Here is a 24,065-nt window from a genome sequence, read left to right on the forward strand (position 1 = left end):
TGAGGGTTTCAGTGGTAGATGGGCTGAGGCAGAGTCAGACAATATTACGGAGGTGGAAGTAGGCATTCTCTATGATGGAGAGAATATAGGGTCAGAAACTCAGCTCAGGATTCAATCGCTAACTAAATTTGTGAACAGTCTGGTTCAGCTTGAGACAATGGCTAGGTAGGGGAATGTCGAGGGTATGGAGTTTGTGGCGAGGGCTGAACATATGGCTTTGGTCTTCTCGATACTTAGCTGGAGGAAATTGCAGATCATTCAGGACTGGATGCCGGACAAGCAGTCTGACCACACACAGGCTGTGGAGGGGTTGCGAGAGGTGGTGGACAGGTAAAGCTGGATGTCATCATCGTACATGTGGAACCTAACCCCATGTTTGCAGATGATGGCATCAAGGGGTAGCATATAGATGAGGAAGAGGATAGATCCCTGGGGGACTCTAACAGTGTGGGGACAGGAAATTAAGCAATTGCTGGAGATGCTCTACCTATGATCGAATCGGTAAGAGTGGAACCAAGCGAGGGCTGGACAACTGAGGGGAGGCATTGGAGGAGGATGGTGTGGTTGACTGTCTCAAAGGCTGCAGAGAGATTAAGGGGGATGAAGAGAGATAATACACCCATATCATAATCACATAGAATGTCATTCATGACAATGGTTAAGGCTGTTTCGATGCTGTTGGACAGTGGAAAGATGATTGGAGAGATTCAAATGGGAAATTAAGGAGTGATGAGAGTGGCTTTGGGAGGTGACAAAACGTTCAAGGATTTTGGAGAGAAAAGGGAGGTTGGAGATGGGCGTTAGTTTGCAAGGACAGAGGGATCAAGGGTAGTTTTTTTTTAAGTCGGGGTGATGGCGGTTTTGAAGGGAACAGGACAGTTCCTGGGGAGAGGAAGCCAGTTACAATATCAGCTAGCATGGGGGCCAGGAAGGGAAGTTGGGTGGTCAGCAGTTTAGTGGGAACGGGGTCAAGGGAGTAAGAGATGGGTCTCACAGACAAAATGAGCTTGGAGAGGCCACGGGAGGAGAGAAGAGAGAAACAAGATAAAGACAGAGATTTCAGGGTTAGGGGAGTGAGGCAAGGGAAAAAGGGGGAAGCAGCTGAACAGATAGGGGTAGATTTTCCCGAACCTGTCGAGAAGAAGGCGGGACTTCCCCTTTCGGGTTTTTGACCCGCCTACTTCGACGTCTGGCCAATCCACGCGATTTTCCCTTGATTGACCTTGTTGAGCCCGCCCAGTGGGCTCAGCAGGCCAATTGAGGGCCACCCGGCAACAGGTGACGTCACAGACTGCAATTTCAAATATCAGCGTTTCACAGCTGTTTGAAGCTGTGAAACACTGACAGTCTGAGTTCTACCATGAGTCATTCTGCACAGACTCAGTTAGAACTCTTACCGGCACTCAAAGCTGCAGGCTGTCACTTTTGACAGATCGCAGCCATTCAGCTTTAAGTTCCGGGTGAGTGATGGGCTCCCGACGGCTAGAGGAAGAAAGGCTGTTAAGGTAAGTACAGGTAAGTAAAAGTTCTTTACACACTTTAGACACACCAAACACACTTACCTTTACACTCATGCACCCATCACTCACCTGAGCACCGATATCGCGACCCTTCCAACTCCTTCAACCCGACGGCCCGCCTGCTCTAACCTGGCGTGGTTTGGAGCCGTCGGGAAGCCACACGAAACCCCTCAAAATAGGGATTAGGCTAAAAACTGCCTGTTAACAGGCAGTTAATTGGCACTAATCCCTTCCCGCCTGGTTTTGGTGGGTCCCAGTGCGGGGCAGGTACCTACCGCCCCTGAAACTTACGTGGGGCAGGGTTTTGGGCGGGATGGTGTCGGGACCCCCAAATTCGGGATTTCCCCCCCCCCCCACACGCCTGAAGCCCCGCCTGACGGCTCCACGAAAATCTAGCCCATAGTCTCTATTCTTGGTGGTAAAGAAATCTATGAGTTCCTCACACTTTTTGTGAAAAGTCCTTGTGTTATCTATAAATCTAATTCTTTAAGGCAATCACTTTCATTGAAAAGATGATTCAGAAATCTATTCAGGCTGACTAACATGGACTTTATACTTGAGCCTGACTTCGCAAGCCAGGCTCTGTGTGCTTGCATGTATCTGAACTGTACATCTCTTGATTCATTGTTCTTGTATCCTTTACACACTTTTATCTTAAATATTTTTGGTTGCTGAGAAAGAACCCACGTAAGGGCACATTTAATCAGAAAGTATTCTTGCTTTCAGTTCTGGTTCTAACACTCAATGTGATGATAAGAAGACATTTCCCACTCTCTCTGCCTACATGTAAGCATTCCTTCCACATTCCTAACTCCCCCTTCATTTAACCGTTCCTTGTGTTCAGGCCTAACACCACTAATAGCATGTTTTTTCTGAGTTTTTTTCTTGGATTGGGGGTTTTACACTGTTTTTGTATTAAAATTTTATGTATTAAATATAATTAAAGAGTCTAAAAGCCAATTAAGAGCTAGATTCAACCCAAATGGAGCGTAACATCAGGTGCGGTGTAAATCAGGTGTCCGACCTGAACCTATTTGTTCTTACTGGACATTTTAGGTTAATATTGGGGATTCAGCTTGTTCCTCAGTACTTTAGAGTTGCAGTTATCCACCAGCTAAAGCAAGGGGAAGTTTAACATATCTGGCATAATATAGTCATAAATATTGAGAATTCAGGCAGTCCTTATACTACTAAACTTCCCTGTGACTGTAGCTCTGCACATTAATTTTTTGCATTCTTGTTTTATCGATAAGTGATAGTGGTTCAATGTCTTAGTTTTGGTACAAGGTTAGCTACAACTACCCAATGGCACTTCCTGGGATGTTTGGGTCATATAAAGATTCTTTGAAATATATTTTTTTTTTTAAAAAGCAATCGCTTAATAAAAATCCTTGAATAAAAACCTAGTATTTTTTTGGTGCAGCTTACTAGAATAATGTGTCTTAGAACTTGATAAGACACATTTTTGGTATTTTTAAAGCTGTATGATTTCATATTTACTGTATAACATTTGCAAAGACCTGTTAAAGCAATCTCGCAAGATGATTGCCAAAAGGAAAAGATCTGTAGAATAGCAAAATGGCTGTTTTGTCCAAGGTGAATGTTTTGTTGGTAAAAATATGGTGTGCACCAGTACACGGGTAACTGCACAAGCTGGTTGAGAAAGAACATTTGAGCATGATCTCAGAAGGTTAATAAGTACCTCCTTATGTTATAATTGTTGCATGTCAAAGCTATCTTTTGCAAGAGCTTACTCCCATATTTTCAGGAAAAAATCTAGAATCTGTTGTATAATGACACTTGGACACAAGGGCCTAGAAATTCAGTTGGGCGCGCCAGCCGTTAGCGCCTTAGGAGTAGATCTCGAGCGCTAGGCGCTTAGCGCCCGGGCGCAGCGCGATCTGCGCCTCGCCCCAACTTCAGTACACATTTAGCGCCGGCGCAAAGTCTTAGCGCGCGCCCTGCTGCGCGCGCAGGTCATGACGTCATTTCGTCGTGCAACGCCCTTTGTGTGCCCCGAACCGGAACTTCACTCACGCCGGCCCATTGTGCGCCGGGCGGCCCTAACGACTGTGAAGTGGAACGGTACACAGCCGAGGCGGGCTGCGGGGAGCGCTAATTAAAGGGCACTTACCCTGCACTATAAAGGCCAGCCATTTTGCAGCATTCACTCTTGTGCAACGGTTTTTTGGAGAGAGACCAAGGAGGAGAGCTTACTGGTTTGGACCAACACTAGGACAGGTATTTTTGGCTCAGGCCAGAGCTTAGCAATTATCTTTGCCTTCATTGAGAGCTCAGTGTTTGCCAGCATATAATGGGGGCTGCATTGGGTGCCAACGCTGACTTTCAGCCTTATGCCAGAAGGGCTTACAGACGCCGTGAGAGAGTGGCAGCCCTGGCTAGACGCAGAGGGGGCAACAGGCGTCGCCAACTGAGGCCTTACCCACCCAGGGTATACCGCCAGCAGTCCTCCTATCTGACCATGTCTGCCGCGATGTGTGTTAGGAGGCTGCGATTCAGAAGGGAGGTGGTTGCAGACATCTGCCAGCTGCTTCACAGAGATCTGCAGCCACAGCTGATGCGCAGGACGTCTCTGTCGGTGGCAGTGAAGGTGACGGTGGCTCTCAACTTCTATGCCACCGGCTCCTTCCAATCCGCTGCTGGGGACATCGCTAACATCTCCCAGTTCGCCGTGCATTGCTGCATCCGCCAGGTGACCGAAGCCCTTTTCAGAAGGAGACATCAATTCATCTCCTTCCCCATGACCCTGGACAAGCAGCAGCAGCGTGCAGTGGGATTTGCAAGAATAGCGGGCTTCCCCATGGTGCAGGGCGTCATTGACTGCACGCATGTGGCTTTGCGAGCACCTCTGGAGCATGCCGAGGATTACCGCAACCGGAAGGGCTACCATTCCCTCAACGTACAGCTGGTGTGTGACCACAGGCAGCGCATCCTAGCTGTCAATGCCCGCTTTCCAGGCAGCAGCCACGATGCCTTTATCCTGCGACAGACAACTGTGGCTGACATGTTCCAGGCACAGCCTCACCCAAGAGGATGGCTTATCGGAGACAAAGGCTATCCATTGTGTACCTGGCTCATGACCCCGCTCCGTGCGCCCACGACCCCTGCTGAAGAGACATACAACGAGAGCCATCAAGCGACTAGGAACATCATAGAACAAACAATCGGCGTCCTCAAGCAATGGTTCCGCTGTCTCGATCGCTCCGGGGGAGCCCTCCAGTATTCGCAGGAGCGAGTCTCCCAATTCGTCGTCGTTTGCTGCATGCTGCACAACCTGGCTATCCGCAGGACTCGGGCACTGCCACCTCACGTTGGACCACCACCTCAGGAGGAGGAGCATGAGGAGGACGAGGAGTACCCAGGAGGGAGGCACAAGGTCCAAGGGCCGTCCGTCGGCGGCTTATTGAACGTCACTTCTAGGCCCCCTGTCAGGGAATGGCTTGTGCCAATGAAAGAACATGATTGCAGCCGCTCCGCAAGCCCTCAGCCGGCTAAGGCAAAAAACACTTCAAAGATCAAACGTGGACAATGTTAATAAATAAAATGCTTTATTGTACAAACTCAGGGCCCTTCCCACATGAAAACCAAAAACAGACGAAACCCCCAAAAAACACTCAAACACATTACTCGCTCCCACAACCTGGAGAGGATTAACAAAACAGTGCAACTAAAATGGCCGTCATCCTCGGCCTTCGTAAAAAACAAACATCACATCCTCGGCCTTCAAAAAACAAACATCCAATTCTCGGCCTCAAAAAACAAACATCCAATTCTCGGCCTCAAAAAAACAAACACAACTGGCCACACATTCGACTTTTTGGCCCGCTAGGGCGATGCCTTGGCCATCTTTGTGTGGCCCCTGCCCGCCCGGCTGCTGCTCCTCAAAGTAAGGCCATTGGCTGCTGCAAGGCTGGGGGCAGGCTCCAGAGGGGCACATGTCGTGACAGCAGATGCCCTTGGGGGTCGGCCTAGTCGAGGTCTGGCCGTCGAGCGGGCGGCTGTTGAATGCTGCAGCTGTGGCTGGCCAGCATCAGTCGCTGCAGCAGCTCCTGGCAGCTCCACTGGGGGAGCGGCAGTGGCGGCTGGAGGAATGGGGGCCAGCTGGCGGATGGCAGGCGCTCGCTGGTCGCCTGAGACACTGGCACTCGCCCGGGCCAGCACTGCAGCATGCGCACCAATCTGCCGAGGGACAGACCGCTGTGCTGCTGCAGCGCGCCGGGTGCCCTGGCGATGCCTGGCTGACACAGCGAGTGTGGCAGCAGTGAGTGCCTGTGTTGACCTGTTCAGTGACCTCATCAGAGCACCCAGTGACTGCACGGCACCACTGATCAGCTGCCCACTCGCTGCCTGAGCTGCCCCGAATGCCGCCCGACTCGCTGCCTGCTCTGCCCCGAATTCCGCCAAACTGATGGCCTGTGAGGCCCCGACGTCGGTCACACTCCGAGAGAGGGACTCGATGGCCTCAGGCAACCGTGCCACTACCCCCATGAGCTCCGTGTGCCGGCACTCCGAGTCCGCGGACAAGTCCTCGAGGCGTTCCATCTCCTCGGCGAAGACCATCTCCGGACTAGAGGCCGGACTCTCCCTCTGGGGAGAAGGCCGCCGAGCTGGCCGACCCTTCCTGCGTTGCTGGACGCCGCTGGGCCCAGCAATTGGACTCCCCTCCGACCCTTCCCCCCCCCTCTGGGGAGAAGGCCGCCGAGCTGGCCGACCTTTCCTGCGTTGCTGGACGCCGCTGGGCCCAGCAATTGGACTCCCCTCCGACCCTTCCCCCCTCTGGGGAGAAGGCCGCTGAGCTTCCACCCCCCTCCCGCGTTTCTGCAGGCCGCAGGTCCCATGAGCTCCCCTCCCCTCCGACACTTCCACCACGCTCCCCTCCAGGGAAGACGTGTCCCCTACATTCGCATGGGTTGCCGCGGCTGAGGGTTCCCCTGATGGGCGCCTTCCTCTTGCTCCTCCTCCTCCTCCTCTTCTGAGGGGCTGTCACTGGCAAGTTCAGGGACCTCCTCCTCACCATCTGAAAGCAGGAAGGCACAAGAGTAGCTTTAGAGTGAGGAGAGGGCGTCAGCGAGGGATGCATGAGTGGTGGCATTCAGCGCATTGGTCGGACAGTGGCAAAGGATGTAGATCTGATGCGCAAGTGGGACGAGAGAGGTCCAAAAGGTGATGTCCTTACCATTGGTGCCCAGAACAGGGTCGGCATCTCCACATGCAACGGGGCCAATCACCCGGCCACCCATGATGCGCTCCACGCGATGTTGCAGCTCGGTGAGCGGCTGGATCTGGGGTCGGCCTCCCCCGGTCGCAGTCCGGCTCTTATTATTGGCCAGCTTGGCCTGCAAGAGAAAGGACGGCCTCTAAGTACAGTGTGTCGCCCTGATCTTGTGTGCACTGCTTCCCATGGTGGAATAGCCTGGCCAGTGTGTCGCCCTGATCTTGTGTGCACTGCCTCCCATGGTGGAATAGCCTGGCCAGTGTGTCGCCCTGATCTTGTGTGCATGCCTCCCATGGTGGAATAGCCTGGCCAGTGTGTCGCCCTGATCTTGTGTGCACTGCATCCCATGGTGGAATAGCCTGGCCAGTGTGTAGCCCTGATCTTGTGTGCACTGCCTCCCATGGTGGAATAGCTTGGCCAGTGTGTAGCCCTGATCTTGTGTGCACTGCCTCCCATGGTGGAATAGCTTGGCCAGTGTGTTAAGTGCAGAATGTGCAATTGATGTTCATGCCTATCCCATAGCTGCTGGATGAGGGCTGGCCATTAGGGCTTTCAGGTCCCTTTGCCCATAATGTGAGGTGCACATGCAAGGATGAGGAGGTCACTGGAAAGGGTACTCACCCTGACAATCTGAGTGAGGTCGTTAAACTTTTTGCGGCATTGGACACCGCTCCTGGGGACCTCGCTGTTGGCTGACACCTTGCTGGCGACATGCCTCCAGGCTCTCCGGTAGACGCGGACCGGCGCCTTCCTGCCATTGTCCGGGTACAAAATATGGCGCCTCTTCTCCACACCACCAACCAGCACACTCAGATCAAGCTCTGAGAAGCGCTGCGCTCGTTCACGGGCCTTCTGCATGGCTTCAGGCGCTATTTGGGTCCAGCAGCAGTGTTCAGGCCTAGCTGGAGGGCTCCACTATCCAGGGCGTGGCAGCAGACCAAGTCGACCCTTCCCCCTTAAGAGCTGGCCGGCGCCAGGGTGTCTGCTGTCAATCACGAGATGGCCGCACCTGCGCTGCGCCCGGCCTCGGCGCTCTCGCTCAGCACCTCCGGCTTAGCGCCTAAAGAGAGGCGTGCAGCGCCAGTTTTAGCGCTCGAGCAAACTCTTAGGGCGAAGCTAATGAATATCGGAGAAGTGGCCTCGATTTTGCGCCGGGCGCAAACTTTAGCGGCCGCCCGACTTTACCGCCCCAAAAGTGGCTACAATGAATTTCTAGGCCCCGGACTTATTTGTGAAGAATTGACCTCTTTCCCTGGAGATTTGCAATCTATGAAGCATGTGTTTGTAAGTTAACAGTGCAGTAAGCTCCTCTGTGTCCACTCAGACAGAAGGATTATTCAAGTTACATTCCAGCTGTGTTAAAAGGGAATTCCATCAATTCAGTCTCTTCGTTCTCATATCTATGATGAGTATGTTTTGAACTGCTAACATTTTGCTGTATTTTCTCACAGACAAACACAGTCATGTTCCCCGACGCCAATCAGGAGACGACCCACATGGAGCAGATCATCTTTGGTATGCTTACTGTCACCAGTGCTGCATGTGGCATTGGATAGCATAATTAATAATCACTTATTTACATTAGCAACTTTGCGATAATCTTCCGCAGCGGCCGCAAACAGCGATCAGAAAACGGGGCCGTCCTGTAGCGTTAGTGGGGCAAGTTAAGGCGGAGGTGCGGTCGGCCGCTTTTTCGGCGGCCGCCTGCCCGCACCTTCTTCCCCGGCCTCCTCCACCACCCACCCCCCCCCCCCCCGCGGCATTGCCGGCTGTTTTCCGGGAGCCCGGCACTTCTCCGTGGTGCCGGGCTCATTTGCCGGCACTAGCGAGCGGCGATCTCGCTGTTGCAGGCACCTCCCCCTTAAGAGAGGGAGGAAGGCCTGCAGTACCGCAGCCTGCCGCTCCGCAGCGGGTGGCGCTGCGGCACCTAGCGCACGGATATTCAGTTTCAGCGCCCCAAGCGGGGGCGCCGAATCCCTTGAATAGCGGCCGCCTTCGAGTTGGGGCGCTGAAACTGAATTTCCGGCGGGCGCAAGTGGCTCCGCGCGCAGCGGTACTTTCTGGGCGCGAGCGAGCTGGCCGCCCCAAACTGAATTTCTAGGCCATGGTATATTATTTGCTAAATGTGCTAGTGACACCTAGGAGTGGAATCAACACTGTATTAACTTGTTTAAGACCACATGATCCGTACTTTTATTAATATGACATCGGTTTCTAAGCTCTTCATCAGAAATATTTTTTCTGATAGAGTTTATTCCCCCCTTTTCAGCCCTCCTCCACTCCTGAATGCAGGTTGCCCTCTGGTAACTCACCCTCGCAGGCTTCCTTCACGTATCTGAACAGCAAGTGTTGGCAGGCTGTGGAAGAGCATCACAGTCAAGTGTGATTGTGTTCTCACTCAAGTCTACACAAGGTGTGGAGATGCCGGAGTTGGACTGGGGTGGACAAATGTAAGAAGTCACACAACACCAGGTTATAGTCCAACAGCTTTATTTGAAATCACAAGCTTTCGGAGCGCTGCTCCTTCTTCAGGTGAAGTGGAGAAATGCATAAAGACACAGCTTATATAGTCAGAGAATCATGTCAGATGTTTACAGGTAACCTTTCCAACTGCCATTTATCACACCTCGGCAGAGAGATAATCACAGCAGTCAAAGGTGTGAATGGTGTCCAAACAGGTCAGTCAGGGAAACATTACATCAAAGAACAATGAGGTGGGGTCACAAGGGGTCAAATATTGCAGATGCTGGGGTCTGTATTATCTCTCTGCCGAGGTGTGATAAATGGCAGTTGGAAAGGTTACCTGTAAACATCTGACATGATTCTCTGACTATATAAGCTGTGTCTTTATGCATTTCTCCACTTCACCTGAAGAAGGAGCAGCGCTCCGAAAGCTTGTGATTTCAAATAAAGCTGTTGGACTATAACCTGGTGTTGTGTGACTTCTTGCACAAGTCTACACAAATGTACTTTGCAGCCCAAGTAACTAGATAGAAAATCAGGAGCAGGGACAATGGCTGTTTTTACTCTCCCTCACTGTGAAGCCAATTGTAGCACCCTTACTGCCACCTCAGCTGAAATCAATTAACTCGGCACACATAAAGGCCTAGAAATTGGATCGTGCCACACACAGGCGTAAAAGTGGTGCCAGCGTCCAATATGGCAGGGGGCCAGCACGTGCCCATTCCACACTGGAAGTACACCACTAGCTACAGGAAACTTTTGTTTAACCGGAGGTTAAATGTCCGGAAAGCTCTATCTACCGGCAAAATTCAGGAGCCGTTTCCTATAAGTTTTTTTACTTCTCGTTGCTTTTTTTTTTCCAGTCAGGCTCTGCAAGGTCTAGCTGAAGCTGTTGCTTAGCTACAGAGACGCTTTTAAGCTGTGGCCGACTGTTTTGAAGCTGTTGCTAAGCAATAGGGTTTGTTGATTCACACGGAGCTCAAAAGCGCCGTATGTTTTAACATTAGCGCTGGTTTGTACGGCAGTTTTGATGGTACGGCACCAGCTCGGTCCCGTCAGTGCCGGATACCAGAAAGTTTCCTGTACATTGGTAAAGGCTGCTGCATTAGAGTCCAAGACCCACGCCTGAAACAGGTGTTGGGCCTTTTACACATATAAATAGGGGGCCTAACGCCTGCTTGAGGCCCCTCTTTGCAAAATTCATTTGTGTTTGGCCACAGCATGCGCCATGCAATCTGTGGTCAGTATTCTCAGGCACTTGGCAGCCAAACCAAGGCTGTCTCTGGAAAATTCCTTTTTTTTTTAGTTAACTCCTGCTCCTCCCAGCTCCATATTAAATTTGTGGGCTTTTGCTCACCTCCCTCCCAATTGACCCACCACCCCCCCCCCCCCCCCCCCACACCACCTCGGACACTGAGCCGGCTGATCTCGGTGGCTTCCGGGACTGGTTAGCTGCCTCTTGGACTGTGACTGGTGGCAGCAGCAATAAACAAATGAGGTTGGTGGACTAATTTCCCGTGGTCCTGCTACCGGCCTCATTAGACGCAAGCAGTGTGCACAGCACCAGGATTGCACCCTGCTTCGGGAGCTTCTGGTTTGTTTGACTCATTGATTTGCTGCCTTTACCAAATGAGCCATCAAAGCAGCTCGACAAAGACTTTCAGCAATATGAATCCTTGCATTCTTCTGACTGTAGGTGACCAACTTCTACAGATTATTTACAAAAATGTATTTAAATATTAAAAGTTGTGTTGATATATGTATTAATGGAAGTTTCTACCAATGGTGTATGACTGAATTACATTTAAAGTTGCATCTTTGGATTTTAACAGCTGTTCTCATTATAACCAGAGAACAAAGGTGGCATTCAATTTTCAAACAAGTATTTGTGTTAATTCATAATCCTAGCCAGCTCTGAGTATTTGGCATTAACAGCATAACAGTTCAGCACCTGTCCAAATGTGTTCTTGGGATGTGGTGACTCTGACAAGGGTGCATTTATCGCCCATCGCCAGTTGGCCTGAGACAGTGATGGGCCGCTGTCTTGTACCGCTGCTGTCCTTGTGTTGGTGCTTCTATGATAATATTAGGTAGGGAATTTCAGGATTTAGACCCAGCACTGTGCACATTTAAAATGTTTTTTTAATATACTCAGTAAGGATATGGGTATTTAAAAAACGATTATTGGGTCACTGCTGAAGAGTAATGCAGTTGAACACATCTGCCTGTTGAACACTTACACACTGAACTGCTTTTACAGGTGCCAATTCACCTTGATGTAGTCTATAACTGCAGTTAAATCAAAATGCACCATTTGATTGGCCAGTTAATTCCATTAACATCTTGCATTTGTCGATGCATTTTTCATTTTAAGAGCGATACCTATCTTAAACAAATCTAAAGCCGGAATTTCCTTGGGGCCTCCCCCACTCCACCGCTGTAACATTGGTAGAAGTTCGGCGGAAACTCCTTTTACTTGTGTAAGTGGGATTTCTGCCGAAATTATGGTGACGGAGTGGAAGAAGTCCCGAGGAAATTCACCCTATAACAATTCAAATCAGATTGTCTGCCTATAATGAATGTTCTGGGAATAGGCAACCTTGGAGTAAATAGCATACTCATTTATCTCAATTTCTGATCAGTTCCATGTCCCCTGTTTCAGCAGAGTATTTGTTTTCTGTGTCCAAAGAATAATGAAACCTCCCAGGGCTAATAATTTATTAAACCACAGCCAACCCGTCAGCCAAATGTCAAACATTAATGTCATCCAGGCAAGGGGAAGAGAGGGGCGGGTCAGTGGATCACCTCTGATATTGTGATAATATAATGAATTTAATCTTCAACAGAGGTGTTTAAAACTTTTACCAGTAATGTAAAAATACTTTCAATTTTCAGATTCGCTACAGTATGAAACTAGTAGCAGTACTAATGTACTTAAATATAAGTAATTCTGTTTCTCATATTCATATAATTGTTATTGCTTGTTTTTAGCCAAGGCAACAGCCATTTATACTGCCATCAATGCACGTCCAGTATGGAGAGCATTATACTGAAACAAACACCTCACAAGGTATTCCTCTTATTTTGTTTTTGGTTAATCTAGTGCCGACTTTTCTGCTTGTGTGGGTGTCAGGTGGTGACTCAAATGAGATTCATTATGGTAGCCTCTGCAATTGAATGACCTACCAACACTCGCTCCCAAAATATTCACATGAATGGTGACCATTTGTGTGAGGAACTGTACAATGTTAATAATGCAATGTTAACTACAATAAATTCAGAAGGGCGGGGGGAGAAAAGGTGGAAGAGGAGGAACAAATGATAATTGGATTCAATTAGGTTAAGAGGAAAAACTGGTCTCCTTGTTCATTATGTCCGTGACAGCTGGTGGAAGATATATTTGAGTTCTAAATTCATACTATTGATTTAATGGGATTTGCAATGAATGCATTGAGCAAACTCATTTGGCATAGAATATCATGAGACTATGCTTTCTTCATACCATCAGTATAGGGCAGAGTCTTCCCATAAGTCATTTGCAGCAGAACTGAGAATGTTTTATTGTGGCATATGGTTTGAGTATATAAACCTAGCCATGTCATTGCAGATTGAGATGTCACCTCAGTAACCTTTGAACTAATAAAGCTTTAAATTCTTCTTCTTTAATCATCATTTTTAATTTTGTATTCTTTGTATTCTACAGATAGTATTTACCATGGCAATGAGGAGGGGTTCTACTACAGATCTCAGAGTAGCTTGGACAGATGTCCAATGGAGTATAATTACATGAATGGAACTGTGCCAAATGGCAGTGTGTATAGTGCTCCTAGCCTGAACTCATTGAATCATTCACAAAACTTCATCCAGGCATCTCCAGTGTCCTCTAATCTCAGCATCCCTGGAAGTGACATCATGCGTGCAGATTACATCCCTAGCCACAGGCACAGCGCTATCATTGTGCCCTCATATAGGCCTACACCTGACTATGAGACTGTAATGAGGCAAATGAAGCGAGGCGTCATTCATATGGATTGTCAAAGCCAGTCATTGCGGAACCTTAATATTGGAAACACTCATGCATACAACCAGCCGGAAGCTATGGTTTACAGTCAGCCAGAGATCAGGGAGCGATCCCAGTATCCCTCTCGTTATGGGTCAAAGCACAGTTACAACAAACCTGTAGCCACTTCTGCCCAACTAAATGCCAGCCAACCAGCACCTACCCGGGCAGCAAATAGTGCAATCTCACACACAGTAAGCACACCAGAACTTGCCAATATGCAATTACAGGGTACTCAGAATTACAGTACTACCCATATGTTGAGAAACCATTTTTGTAGACCACCTCCTCCATACCCACGTCCTCGGCCTGCCACCAGTACGCCAGACCTTGCCAGTCACCGCCACAAGTACGTTAGTGGCAGCAGCCCTGATTTAGTCAGTCGGAGAGTCCAGCTCTTTGTGAAGACATTCCAAGAGGACAGTTCGCCTGTGGTGCACCAGTCCTTGCAGGAGGTCAGTGAGCCCCTCACAACAGCCAAACATCATGCAGCTGTTAACAAACGTCATAGCCTCGAGGTAATCAGCAGCATGGTACGTGGTATGGAGGCCATGGCAATGAAGACTTTAAGTGCTTCAGTCCCCCAGCGCAGGAACACCATGCGTGATCAACGACGCCAAGAGGACCAGGTCCAAGAGGTTCAACAGCACCCTCCATATCATCACAAGAAGACACTGTCAGATGCCACAATGCTAATTCACAGCAGTGAGAGTGAAGATGAAGAGGAGACCCCTGACTACGATGTTCAAATACCAACATTTAATGACAATATGGACTATAGAGCCCAGCTGCAGGCAGCATTGGCAAAAATACCAAACAAGCCCCCTCCTGAATACCCAGGAAACAAAAAGAGTATAAGCAATGGAGCCTTAAGACAAGAACAAGCTAAAATGGCAGAGTTTATTGTCAGGACCAAACTGCCAGGTCCTGAACTAGATGCCTTCTCACGAAATGAACAAATGATACTTAATGGGTCCTCACTTGGGCCATCCATTTCTGAGCCCGATCTCACTAGTGTGAAAGAGCGTGTCAAAAAGGAACCAGTCAAAGAAAGACCTGTATCTGAACTCTTTTCTACTGAAGACAGCATTGTGGAAAGGGAAATCATGTTGAGGGTAATTCTCGTTTACTTTTTGGTATCGCTGATATTTATTTATACAGCTGGAAAAAGCTTAAAAGCTGGTTTAGAAAGTTGATGTAATATAAAATTTACATTTAATTTACAAAGGGTTGGAGGTGCTGTGACTCATATTCACTTTACATAGTCAAAGCAGTAAAAGATTTTTTTTAAATCTTTTTGATATGGAGAGAGATATTTGATTAAAATCTCAATATTTAGAGAAATAATTAATGTGTTGGGTTTCAGCAGAAAAAAAATAGAACAGTCACATTATAATTCCTTCAGAAGTTGGTGATCTATTTGTTTAAAACATTAGAATCAAATCTACATTCTTCTGGTCCAGGGACGGTTGTGTTTTTGAGTTTGAACCCAGCCTATTAAAAATTCTTTCCCTTGTTTCCATTTTTAAAATCCATATTCATTTCAATGATCCCATAAATTATTTAGTTCAACTGTTTGTCTCAATCCAGATGTACCAAGCCATTGTCTGATTCAGAACCTATATTGTTCCTGTTGCATTTATTTCTTGAGAAAGTGAAACTTGGCACTTAATTTGATGAAGTTTAACACTTTTTAAACAGAGCAGTATTGCCAATGAGAAGCAAATATTGTGTGCGGAAACAGACCAGAATTGTACATTCAAAAGAATGTTATTTGTGATGATCATCTGGGTTCAAAACCTTTGTTTAGTAGATTGAAAAAAGGTAAGATTTCAGGAATGTTCTTCCCTTTGAATATCAGCCCCAATGATGTGAGTTTGTCTTTCTCTATCCCAAGAATTTAGAAAAGCAGAAACTGGCAGCAGCAGAAGCCCAGAAGATAGGGCCACTGAAGTGGGCAGCGCTCAATGGCCTATCAATGGCCAGAGTCCCAGTTCTTGAGGACAGCCAAGATGACACTTCAAAGGTCCCAATGGATGAAAGGGTGAGCAATATTTGAAGCACAGAGAGAAATCTACAGTATGTAGAGTTCTAATTTCCCTATTTGCTACGTTATTTATGTTGTTTTGTTCAAATTATTTGTTAATTCATTGACTCAGGAGTGGGCTTTATTTACATACAACTTCTCAAGAAATAGACAAAAAATTATAACATTCAATCGTTCACATTAACCATAACATTCCTAGGAATCATCTTGCTTATCACTTACTAAACTTGTGTTGGTTGTGTCCCAACCATCAATCCTTCAGTCTAGAATCATTGGACATTAACAACATGGAGCACACTAGCTGTCAGCAAAAATAAAACCCCTAAACAGAATAAAACAAACTACGAACTTTACAGTATTTTGGTTAAAAAATAACAGCTGTAATTATACTCTGAATGGAAGTGGGCTTGGTGCTGTGGAAGAGTAAAGTGGTTTGGGGATACAGATTCACTGGACATTAAAGGCAGCACCCCAGGTTGATAAGACCATTAAAAAGATAATGGAATTCCAGGTTTTATCATGTGGTATAGAATATAAATGCCAAGAGGTAATCCATGCTTATATTAAACTGTAAGACATCAGTATTGGGTTTCACACTAAAGAGAGGATATTGAGGCTTTAGGGAGGGTACAACACAGGATGCTGCCTGGTAGGAGAAACTACAAATATGAAGAAAACATAGGACTTTTTTCACGGGACCATCAGAGATTATGAGGAGCTATGATAGTAATGTTTTAAACTATGAAAGGATGGGTAGTGTCTGTATAAGCAGACTGTTTCCTGTCATTGAGGGCTATAGATACAAGATTTAGAACAGAGAGCAGGAGAAACATCTTTACACATAGAACTGTGAGGCTGTTGAATTCACTTCCAGGGTTAGTGGCTAAGACAGAAACTAAATCAACATTTAATATTAAATCGGATAGCGGAATGAAGGGCTATGGTAATAGGATTTAGTAACTGAGTTAGGCTTGCATAGAGTAAATGGCAATATGGACTAGTTGTGTCAAATGGCCTGTTTCCATGTTGTAACTTCTGTGTGTGTGTTCTTTGTATGTGTGTGTGTTCTAGGTATGTGTGTGTATGTACATGTCGATATTTCATAAAGTAACAGAAGCTCTGGAGTGATGGCAAGGCAGCAGATGTGTTCATACAGGTAGACTATCCTTTATCCGCACTTCCGAAAACCTCTAAAAACCGAAAGTTTTTTCGTGGAGCGTAAGTCGTGCGCACGACATGACCCGAGTGGCGCCAAACATAACGGGAGTGGTCCAGGAGCTCTGCCTTTCCCTGTGAGCAGGGCAGAGGGTCACAGAGTTCCCTCCTGGGTAGGAGATTGCAGGCCGAGCCGGGCAGTGTGAAGGAGGTACCGGGAGAGTGAACACAATACAGCGGCCCATCCGATAGTCTTTTCTTCCCCCCCCCCCCCGACCTGATTTGCGGGCCAGCTTAGTGTAGGAGTCAGCTGATATCCGGCTTTCCCACAACTGGCAGCGACAGTCGAGCCCCAGACCCCCGCTAAGTCCAGGAATTCAGATACAGAGCAGGGGGAGCCGGAAACCTCGATCTAACGGCAGAAAAAAGCAGCCGTTTTGTTAGTTTTTTTTTCTTCCCCTAGCATTTTTTTTCTTCCCCTAGCATTTTTTTAAACAGTCAGGCTGTGGAAAGAGTCTCTGTAGCTTAGCAACAGCTTCAGAGATGCTTCCAAGGCAGGGCCCGAGTGTTTACAAGCTGTTGCTAAGCAACAGTGTTTGTTGCCAGATACGGAGATGAAAACCTTCTGAAATCCGAAAAATTCTGAAAACCGAAACACAGCTGGTCCCAAGGTTTTCGGATAAAGGATAGTCTACCTGTACTCCTGTTATAAATCACTTGATCTTTCTTCTCCTGCTCCATGACATAATGTGCAGCTTTAAGTAAAATTACTGCTTTGTAGTTGTTCCTGGTTAGCTATTCTTTAACTGATCTGTTTGTAGCATTAACTAATCATCCATAGTATTGAATTTGAATATGACCCTTTTGGAAAATAAATCTGAATTAATTGGTATTAATGTATTCCAGGATAAATATTTAGGGAAACGGATAAAAATACATTGATGGAATGAGTGTGGGTGTTGCCTATAAAAAGTAATTGTGGGTGGTTGTTCATGAAGGAATCAGTCATGTCTTTTTATTTTTAGTGAAGTTTTTCCTGCTGGCTGTTATCAATTTTCTTTCATTAAGGCTTGTGTACAACTCTCTGCAATGTGGTTCTTCTGATAAGACCTCACTTGTCAGTAAAATGCTGGAACATTTTCTAAAAAATTAAAAGAGTAAGAAATGTGTGGAATTAGGGTTGGTAAAAATGTCTAATTTCCACCACTAATATTTTGGCATTCATGGAGCTTGTGTGAGTGGAGAGTGGAGCTCCATTTCAAGATGATGGGTTTTAGTTCTGCCATTTTTGAAATGCGACGTGTGCTCACTGGTTTATTTGAATCACATGTACACATGTATCAGTACCTTACAGTATTGTCTGACAGTCTCATTGTGAAAGTGCCACTGCCTAGAGGTGGATCTGCCCTTGTCTGTTTGATTGTCGGCAACATTTTCAGAACCTTTCCTTTCAACCAGGCCATTTGCAGCCTGTGGTTGTTCTGTATTTCACCTTTGAAGCTTTTTTTTTACCGTGGAAATTCCTTTCAGTATAAGAACATAAGAAAGCAAGGAATTAAAAAAAGGCATTCCACCCATTCTTTTCATTTGCTCTCGCATAGGCTGTGCTCAATTTGCTTAATCTGGAGAAGAAAGTTGTATGAAATTTCTCTCTGACCCTAAAAGGTAGTCAAACAACACTCCAGAATATATATTTAACGTTACAACCAACATTATTCAACCCAGGCTGGTTGATTTTTATAAATGACATATCCTTGGCCCTTGTACATTACAGGAGTCAACAGGAGCTGTGCTGAATTTGATCATCTCTACCTACAATTATACCTTCAATCTTTAGCCCTGTTCATATCTAGATCTTTATCCAGTTTTTAAAAAATAATTACTTAACATGACATTAAAAAAAATTCCATCAGTGGTTTGGGTCCACAGCTCCTGAATTTTGGACCATTTAATGTACTACAATTTAATCCCTTGCTTGCTGACATCATCAATGGCTTCCTCTCTACCATTCAACACTTCTTTCATTGCCCCTCTTCTTAAAAATCACAACCTTAATCCTTCTGCTCTCCCCAATTTCCTCTCCCTGTCTAAAGTTCATGAATGTGCCATCATTACCCAGCTCCAGGCCTATCTCTCCAATCCCCCTCTCTTTAATTCCCTTCAACCTGGTTACCTTCCTATCCTCGGAACCAAGACCTCCCTGGTTAAAGTTGTCAATGGCATCCTATGTGACTGTGACAGAGAATCCCTCCTCATTCTCTTTGACCTTTCTAATTGTTTGATGTAATTGACCATTCTGTCTTCTTTCAATGTCTCCTCTGTGGTCCAACTCTGTGACACTGTCCTAGCCTGGTACAACACTTACCTGTTCCAACAAAGCCAACACAGCTACTAAAATTGTGTCTCTTTTTCCCCTTGCATGGTCACCTTGGGTGTGGCCCAGGATCCATCCTTGGCCCCTTTTTTTTCTCATCTACATGCTACCCAAGTGATATATCATTTGTAGGCATCCAATCAGCTTTCACAGGTACACTGATAATACCCAGATCTATCTCTCTGCCACCATCCTTTACTACTTTATCACCTTTGTGCTATACAACACCGTAGCCAATATCAAGTCCTAGATGAGCAAGAACTTCCTTCAACTCAGTATCCACAATACTGAAGCCTTTCTGTTCAAAAGCTCTACACATTATCCCCCAACTCTATCTCCCTCTTCCTGTTAACTTGCTCAGGCTAAGTCCGTGATGCATAATCTCACTACCCTGTTTGGCCCTGAGCCGAGCTTCAAGCCATCATCAAGACCTCCTATTTCCACCTCCACAACACTACCTGCATCTGCCCTTGACTGAACTCTATTGCCGCTGAAACCCTTATCCCCATGCATTTGTCACCTCCAGATTTGATTAGTCCAGTGTTCTCCCTGCCAGCCAGCCCCTAACCCCCACCATTTACAAATTGCAACTCATCCAAAATTCTGCTACCTGCATCATATCCCACATTAAGCCCTGCTCCCGTATCACCTCTATTCTCACCAACCTTCATTGGCTGCCATCCTCCAAAACATTAGTTTCAAAATCCTTGTTCTCATCTACATATTTCTCCCTATCTGCAGCTGTATGTTCCGGCACGTGTGTTTAGATCTTCCGACTCTTGCCTCCTTTGCATCCCCTTTCCGTCTTTTGTGGCAGAACCTTCCGCCATCACTGGAAACTTCTGTCTAACCCGCTCCTGTTTGCAACCTTTCTCCAGTCTTCCAAAAGCCTCCTTAAAAACTATGGGGGAAAAATTCAGTTGTTTGCGCCTCCCGTTAGCGCCTTAAGAGGGTGCTAATGGAACGCAAAGTAACTAGCGCCCGGGCGCAGCGATGTTTGCGCCGTTCGTGAAGTTAACTGGACAATTTGCGGCAGTGCTAAACACTACCGCCACGATCTCCTGCGCCGGCAGATTGTGACGTCAGTCGAGTGCGCAACGCCCCGTTAGCGCCCCGGGCCGGATATTGAGTGGCGCCCCCTGCCTTACTGCCTGCCGCTAGCAACGACAGGTTGAGGGGAGCGTTATGCTGTCAGAAAGGGACTGGGGGAGCGCTATTTAAAGGCGACTGCTTCCTGCCTTTTTTTGTCGGTGACATTTTTGCACCACGCATTCTGAGAGAGAGAGAGACTTCTGGAGAGATTCAACGCTGTGTGAAGGAGTTTTGGGTACTGAGCAGCACTTTGCAGGTTGATTTTGATTTGATCTTCCTTGCATCGATTTAGAAGAGACTATGGGGGTTGCACTCTGAGCTCTTTCGCTGGGCCTCTCCATTGTTCTTTCCAGCAGATTTGATGTACAGGTCTCTCCAGGCCGAGATTCAAGGCTGCAATGAGCAGGGTGTGGATGGAGAGCAAGATCGACCCTCCCCTTTAAGAACTGGCCGGTGCCGGTGTGTCTGTGTTCCATTGCTGGCTGACATCACATGGGCTTCGCCAGCGCTCTGAGGTAGCGCCTCGCTCCGCGGCGTTAGTGCCTTAAGAGAGGTGTGTAGCGCCTGATTTAGCGCTCAAATCACCTCCAGGGGTGATAGAAGCCAAGTTTGCAGTCGGAGGCGATAATTAGCACCAAGCGCTAAACATTGCGCCCTAAATGGGGCGATACCGAATTTCTCTCCCTATGTATTTGATTATTTCCTTGGTCACCATCCTTAACCCTTTGACCACCACTGCTTGGCGTCCAGTTATTTGTTTGCCTCTGTGAAGCACTTTGGAACATTTTATTACTTTTACAGGTGATACAAAAGGGCAAGTTCTTTTTGAGTACAACTCTTATGCTCTTTCCTGCCAAAATATAATTTTCCATCTGTACAGTTGGAATCTCTGGTGCTCCTGTTTCTCCAGAGAGGTGTGTTGGGGTGGAAGGGCTTGAACGAATGTTGCAAATAATACATTGTTCTGGGTTGGTATTTTCTACCCTCCCCTCTCTCTCCTAGCAGCTAACCATATGATATAACTAACATTTACAGTATTTGCATTGTTACATATCATTTAAATTCTTCATTTCTGCAAGGATGCAGAAAGTAGGGATTATCCAAAAGTAGATGACGTGTCCAAAAACATTACAGCACCTGGGTTTGAGTTACGGTTACCTTGGATATAATTGTGAATATTGGACCCTTGCTGGGTAACAAATACCAAATCTTTGGTGTGTAGAATGGCTAAGATTCTCTTTTTATCTTTATTTTGAATCCTTATGAAAACATTGGCAAATGAAAGCTGGGTCTAAAGGAGTTTTTTTTAGCCTTGAACAAATTAATTTTTTTTATTATTATTTTTTGGATAAGTGTTGGTATGAGAGACATGTCATGCCAAAGCCAACTCAAATACTTCAAAACTCGTTTTTCTTTTTATTCCTTTTTAGGCAATGTTTTAGAATGGTAACATATTCCTATGCTGCAAAAAGGAATATCTATTAATGAAAATAATTGGTATATCTTCTTTCCCTTTGCCATCTTCAGCTCCATTTGATCTGCAATACGAGTCCAGGCTTGTCCAGACACTTTAATAAAAACACTTTATTTTTAGTATATAATCCAAGTATTGAAGGAAAATAGTTGTATTAGCAACTGCATCTGAGCTGAAACTATACTTGCTGTGCCTTGCTTGCTTTCAAATGGAATAAAGCAAATGGAGGATGAATTACTGATATTTCCACATGACAAGAACAAAGGTGTAGTGCAAATGAACTCTCTTGGGGACAAGCTACTTGTTGACCCATTATCTGCTTTCTCCTTTTCCATTTCCCCAATTCTGCACATATCCTTCTCTGCCAAGTTCTGCTGTCAGTATATTGGGGAAAGAGGGAGATGAGATAGTTCAGTATTTGGCTTCTCCAGGACTTTTAACAATTCTGGTCCAGGAATGGCCTAAAGGAGGTGCATTTGTACCTGACTCTGATGGACAAGAGAGAAATTCCCACTCTGGAGTTGAACACTGGTGTCTTAAGGTACTTGACCTACACAGAGTTAAGTACTGACAAAACTGTTCACATTTGCAGCAAACAGGCTGTCACCCAAGGTTCTAGAACATATGACCATTAGTTTTGGAACAATGCATAATGTGATCTACATCTTCTCCTACTATTTTGTATATAGATGAGTAGCAGCAAGATGCAGCTGGAAATAAGAGCAATAAGAAGTAATACCCCTCAGTTTGACCGTACACAATAACTGGAAGCATTTATATTGGCATACCAATAGGCAAGCGACAGTGGGGGGGGGGGGGGGGGGGATTTTATTTTGGTGAAAGGGTGAAAACGGGCACTAAATGGGTGCTGTGCTAATAAGACACACCTGTTTGAAAGTCTGGTTTTAGCACACAATTTTGGTCCCAATTGCTGATTACCATAATTTGTGATTGCCTGGAGATGTTAAAACAAAAACACCTGCAGGTTTAGCACTTAAGCGCTGAATAAATGCAATTTTCATGGAGAAATATATGTGGGCTCCACTCAGCCACTTCACTGAAGGTGTGGAGTATGCTGGCTGGCACACAGCGGCACGTTTCAGGATGACTCAAGGACCGAGGGTGCACAGGATCTCAGAAGCGGCACTGGAGGTCCTGGTGGCGGAGGCCCAGAGGAGGAGGGACGTCCTGTACCCACAGGGGGAAGGACACCACCTCGCCCTCCTGTCCCTCTCTCCTGCAGCAGCTGGTGCTGCTCTGCCTGGCCTCATGTTCTCCTCCCATTCCTCCTGCAGAGCAAGGGGGTCCCCTAGCAAGGTGCCCATGACCAAGCTTTCGCCTGGTGACTCCGATAAGGTAGAGTAGCACAGCACTTATTTTTTTTAGGTGAACTCCTCAGAATTTACAGAATAAATATTGCTCGAATGTTGGTGAAGTCTTGACAAAGTGTCCCAGAAAGTCTCCCGATGTGTATCAAAAGTCCTCTTCAAACCTCCAGCAGCAAGTGAACAATAAAAGGTGATATACCTTTAAGTAGCACTCAAAATCCTCTGCAACGACTAGTTTACTCCCAATTAGCTGGTCGCTGTTAGGAGAGGGTGTTAGGTCAAGTGCTAGCCGCAAAAATACCGTGCAGCCTCGTTAATGAGCGCAAGCCGGCAGTTGAAGTGGCAATCAGCTGCTTAACTACCTGAGCCACGCGCAAATTGGCAATGGGTCAAGCAGATCAGAGAGTTAAATACGTGCCTCAAAGAATGGTGTGGGAAAAAGGGGTTTCAATTCATGGGGCATTGGCACCAGTACTGGGGAAAGAGGGAGCTGTTATATCGGGACGGGCTCCACCAGCATCCTGGCAAATCGAATAACTAGGGCTGTAGATAGGGCTTTAAACTTAAAAAAAAAAAAAAAAGGGGTGAGGGGAAATTTAGAAATCTAAAGAGAAAGGTCAAGGCAATAGAGCAGTGTAGCGATTTGGGTAAAAATAAACAGAGTGTGACAGGAAGGGACAGAGAGTTTAATGGTAGCAGTGCAGCAGAGAATAAGGTCAAAACAGAGAATAATGGTAAAATTTAAATTAAAGGCTCTTTATCTGAATGCACAAAGCATTCATAACAAGATAGACGAACTAATGGCACAAATAGAGATAAATGGGTTTGATCTAATAGCCATTACAGAGACATGGTTGCAAGGTGGCCAAGGTTGGGAACTAAATATTCCAGGGTACTTGACGTTTCGAAAAGACAGTCAGAATGGAAAAGGAGGGGGGGAGTAGCCCTGATAATGAAGGATGACATAAGGACAGTAGCGAGAAAGGATCTCTGCTCGGAAGATCAGGAAGTAGAATCAGTATGGGTGGAGATCAGGAATAACAAGGGGCAGAAAACACTGGTAGGAGTATAATATAGGCCCCCTAACAGTAGCTATACCATTGGACAGAATATTAATCAAGAAATAGTAGGAGCTTGTAACAAAGGTAATGCAATAATGTTGGGGGAGTTAATCTTCAAATAGACTGGACAAATCAAATTGGCAAAGGTAGTCTGGAGGACGAATTCATGGAATGCATTCAGGACACTTTCCTAGAACAATATGTCATGGAACCAACCAGGGATCAGGCTATTTTAGATCTTATATTGTGTAATGA

The 24,065-nt window shown here is 46.4% G+C and overlaps 1 protein-coding gene across 3 annotated transcripts in view; it reads left to right on the forward strand.

Moving 5' to 3' along the window:
* Window positions 1-24,065, forward strand: part of LOC147121149 (tyrosine-protein phosphatase non-receptor type 14-like) — a 311,830-nt gene that overhangs the window by 270,109 nt on the left and 17,656 nt on the right. For 2 of the 3 annotated variants that reach the window (XM_085981179.1, XM_085981178.1), the window contains 4 exons: window positions 8,208-8,271; window positions 12,211-12,289; window positions 12,923-14,394; window positions 15,177-15,323. In XM_085981179.1, coding sequence (XP_085837305.1) covers window positions 8,208-8,271; window positions 12,211-12,289; window positions 12,923-14,394; window positions 15,177-15,323 — 1,762 coding nt within the window. Of the gene's footprint in view, window positions 1-2,246; window positions 2,307-8,207; window positions 8,272-12,210; window positions 12,290-12,922; window positions 14,395-15,176; window positions 15,324-24,065 lie in introns of all 3 variants that reach the window. The other variant, XM_085981181.1, reaches the window with a different exon arrangement.

Source organism: Somniosus microcephalus, chromosome 3 (genome assembly GCF_052327205.1).
Source record: "Somniosus microcephalus isolate GS21.2 chromosome 3, FLI_Smic_1.0, whole genome shotgun sequence".
Classification (NCBI taxonomy): Eukaryota; Metazoa; Chordata; class Chondrichthyes; order Squaliformes; family Somniosidae; genus Somniosus; species Somniosus microcephalus.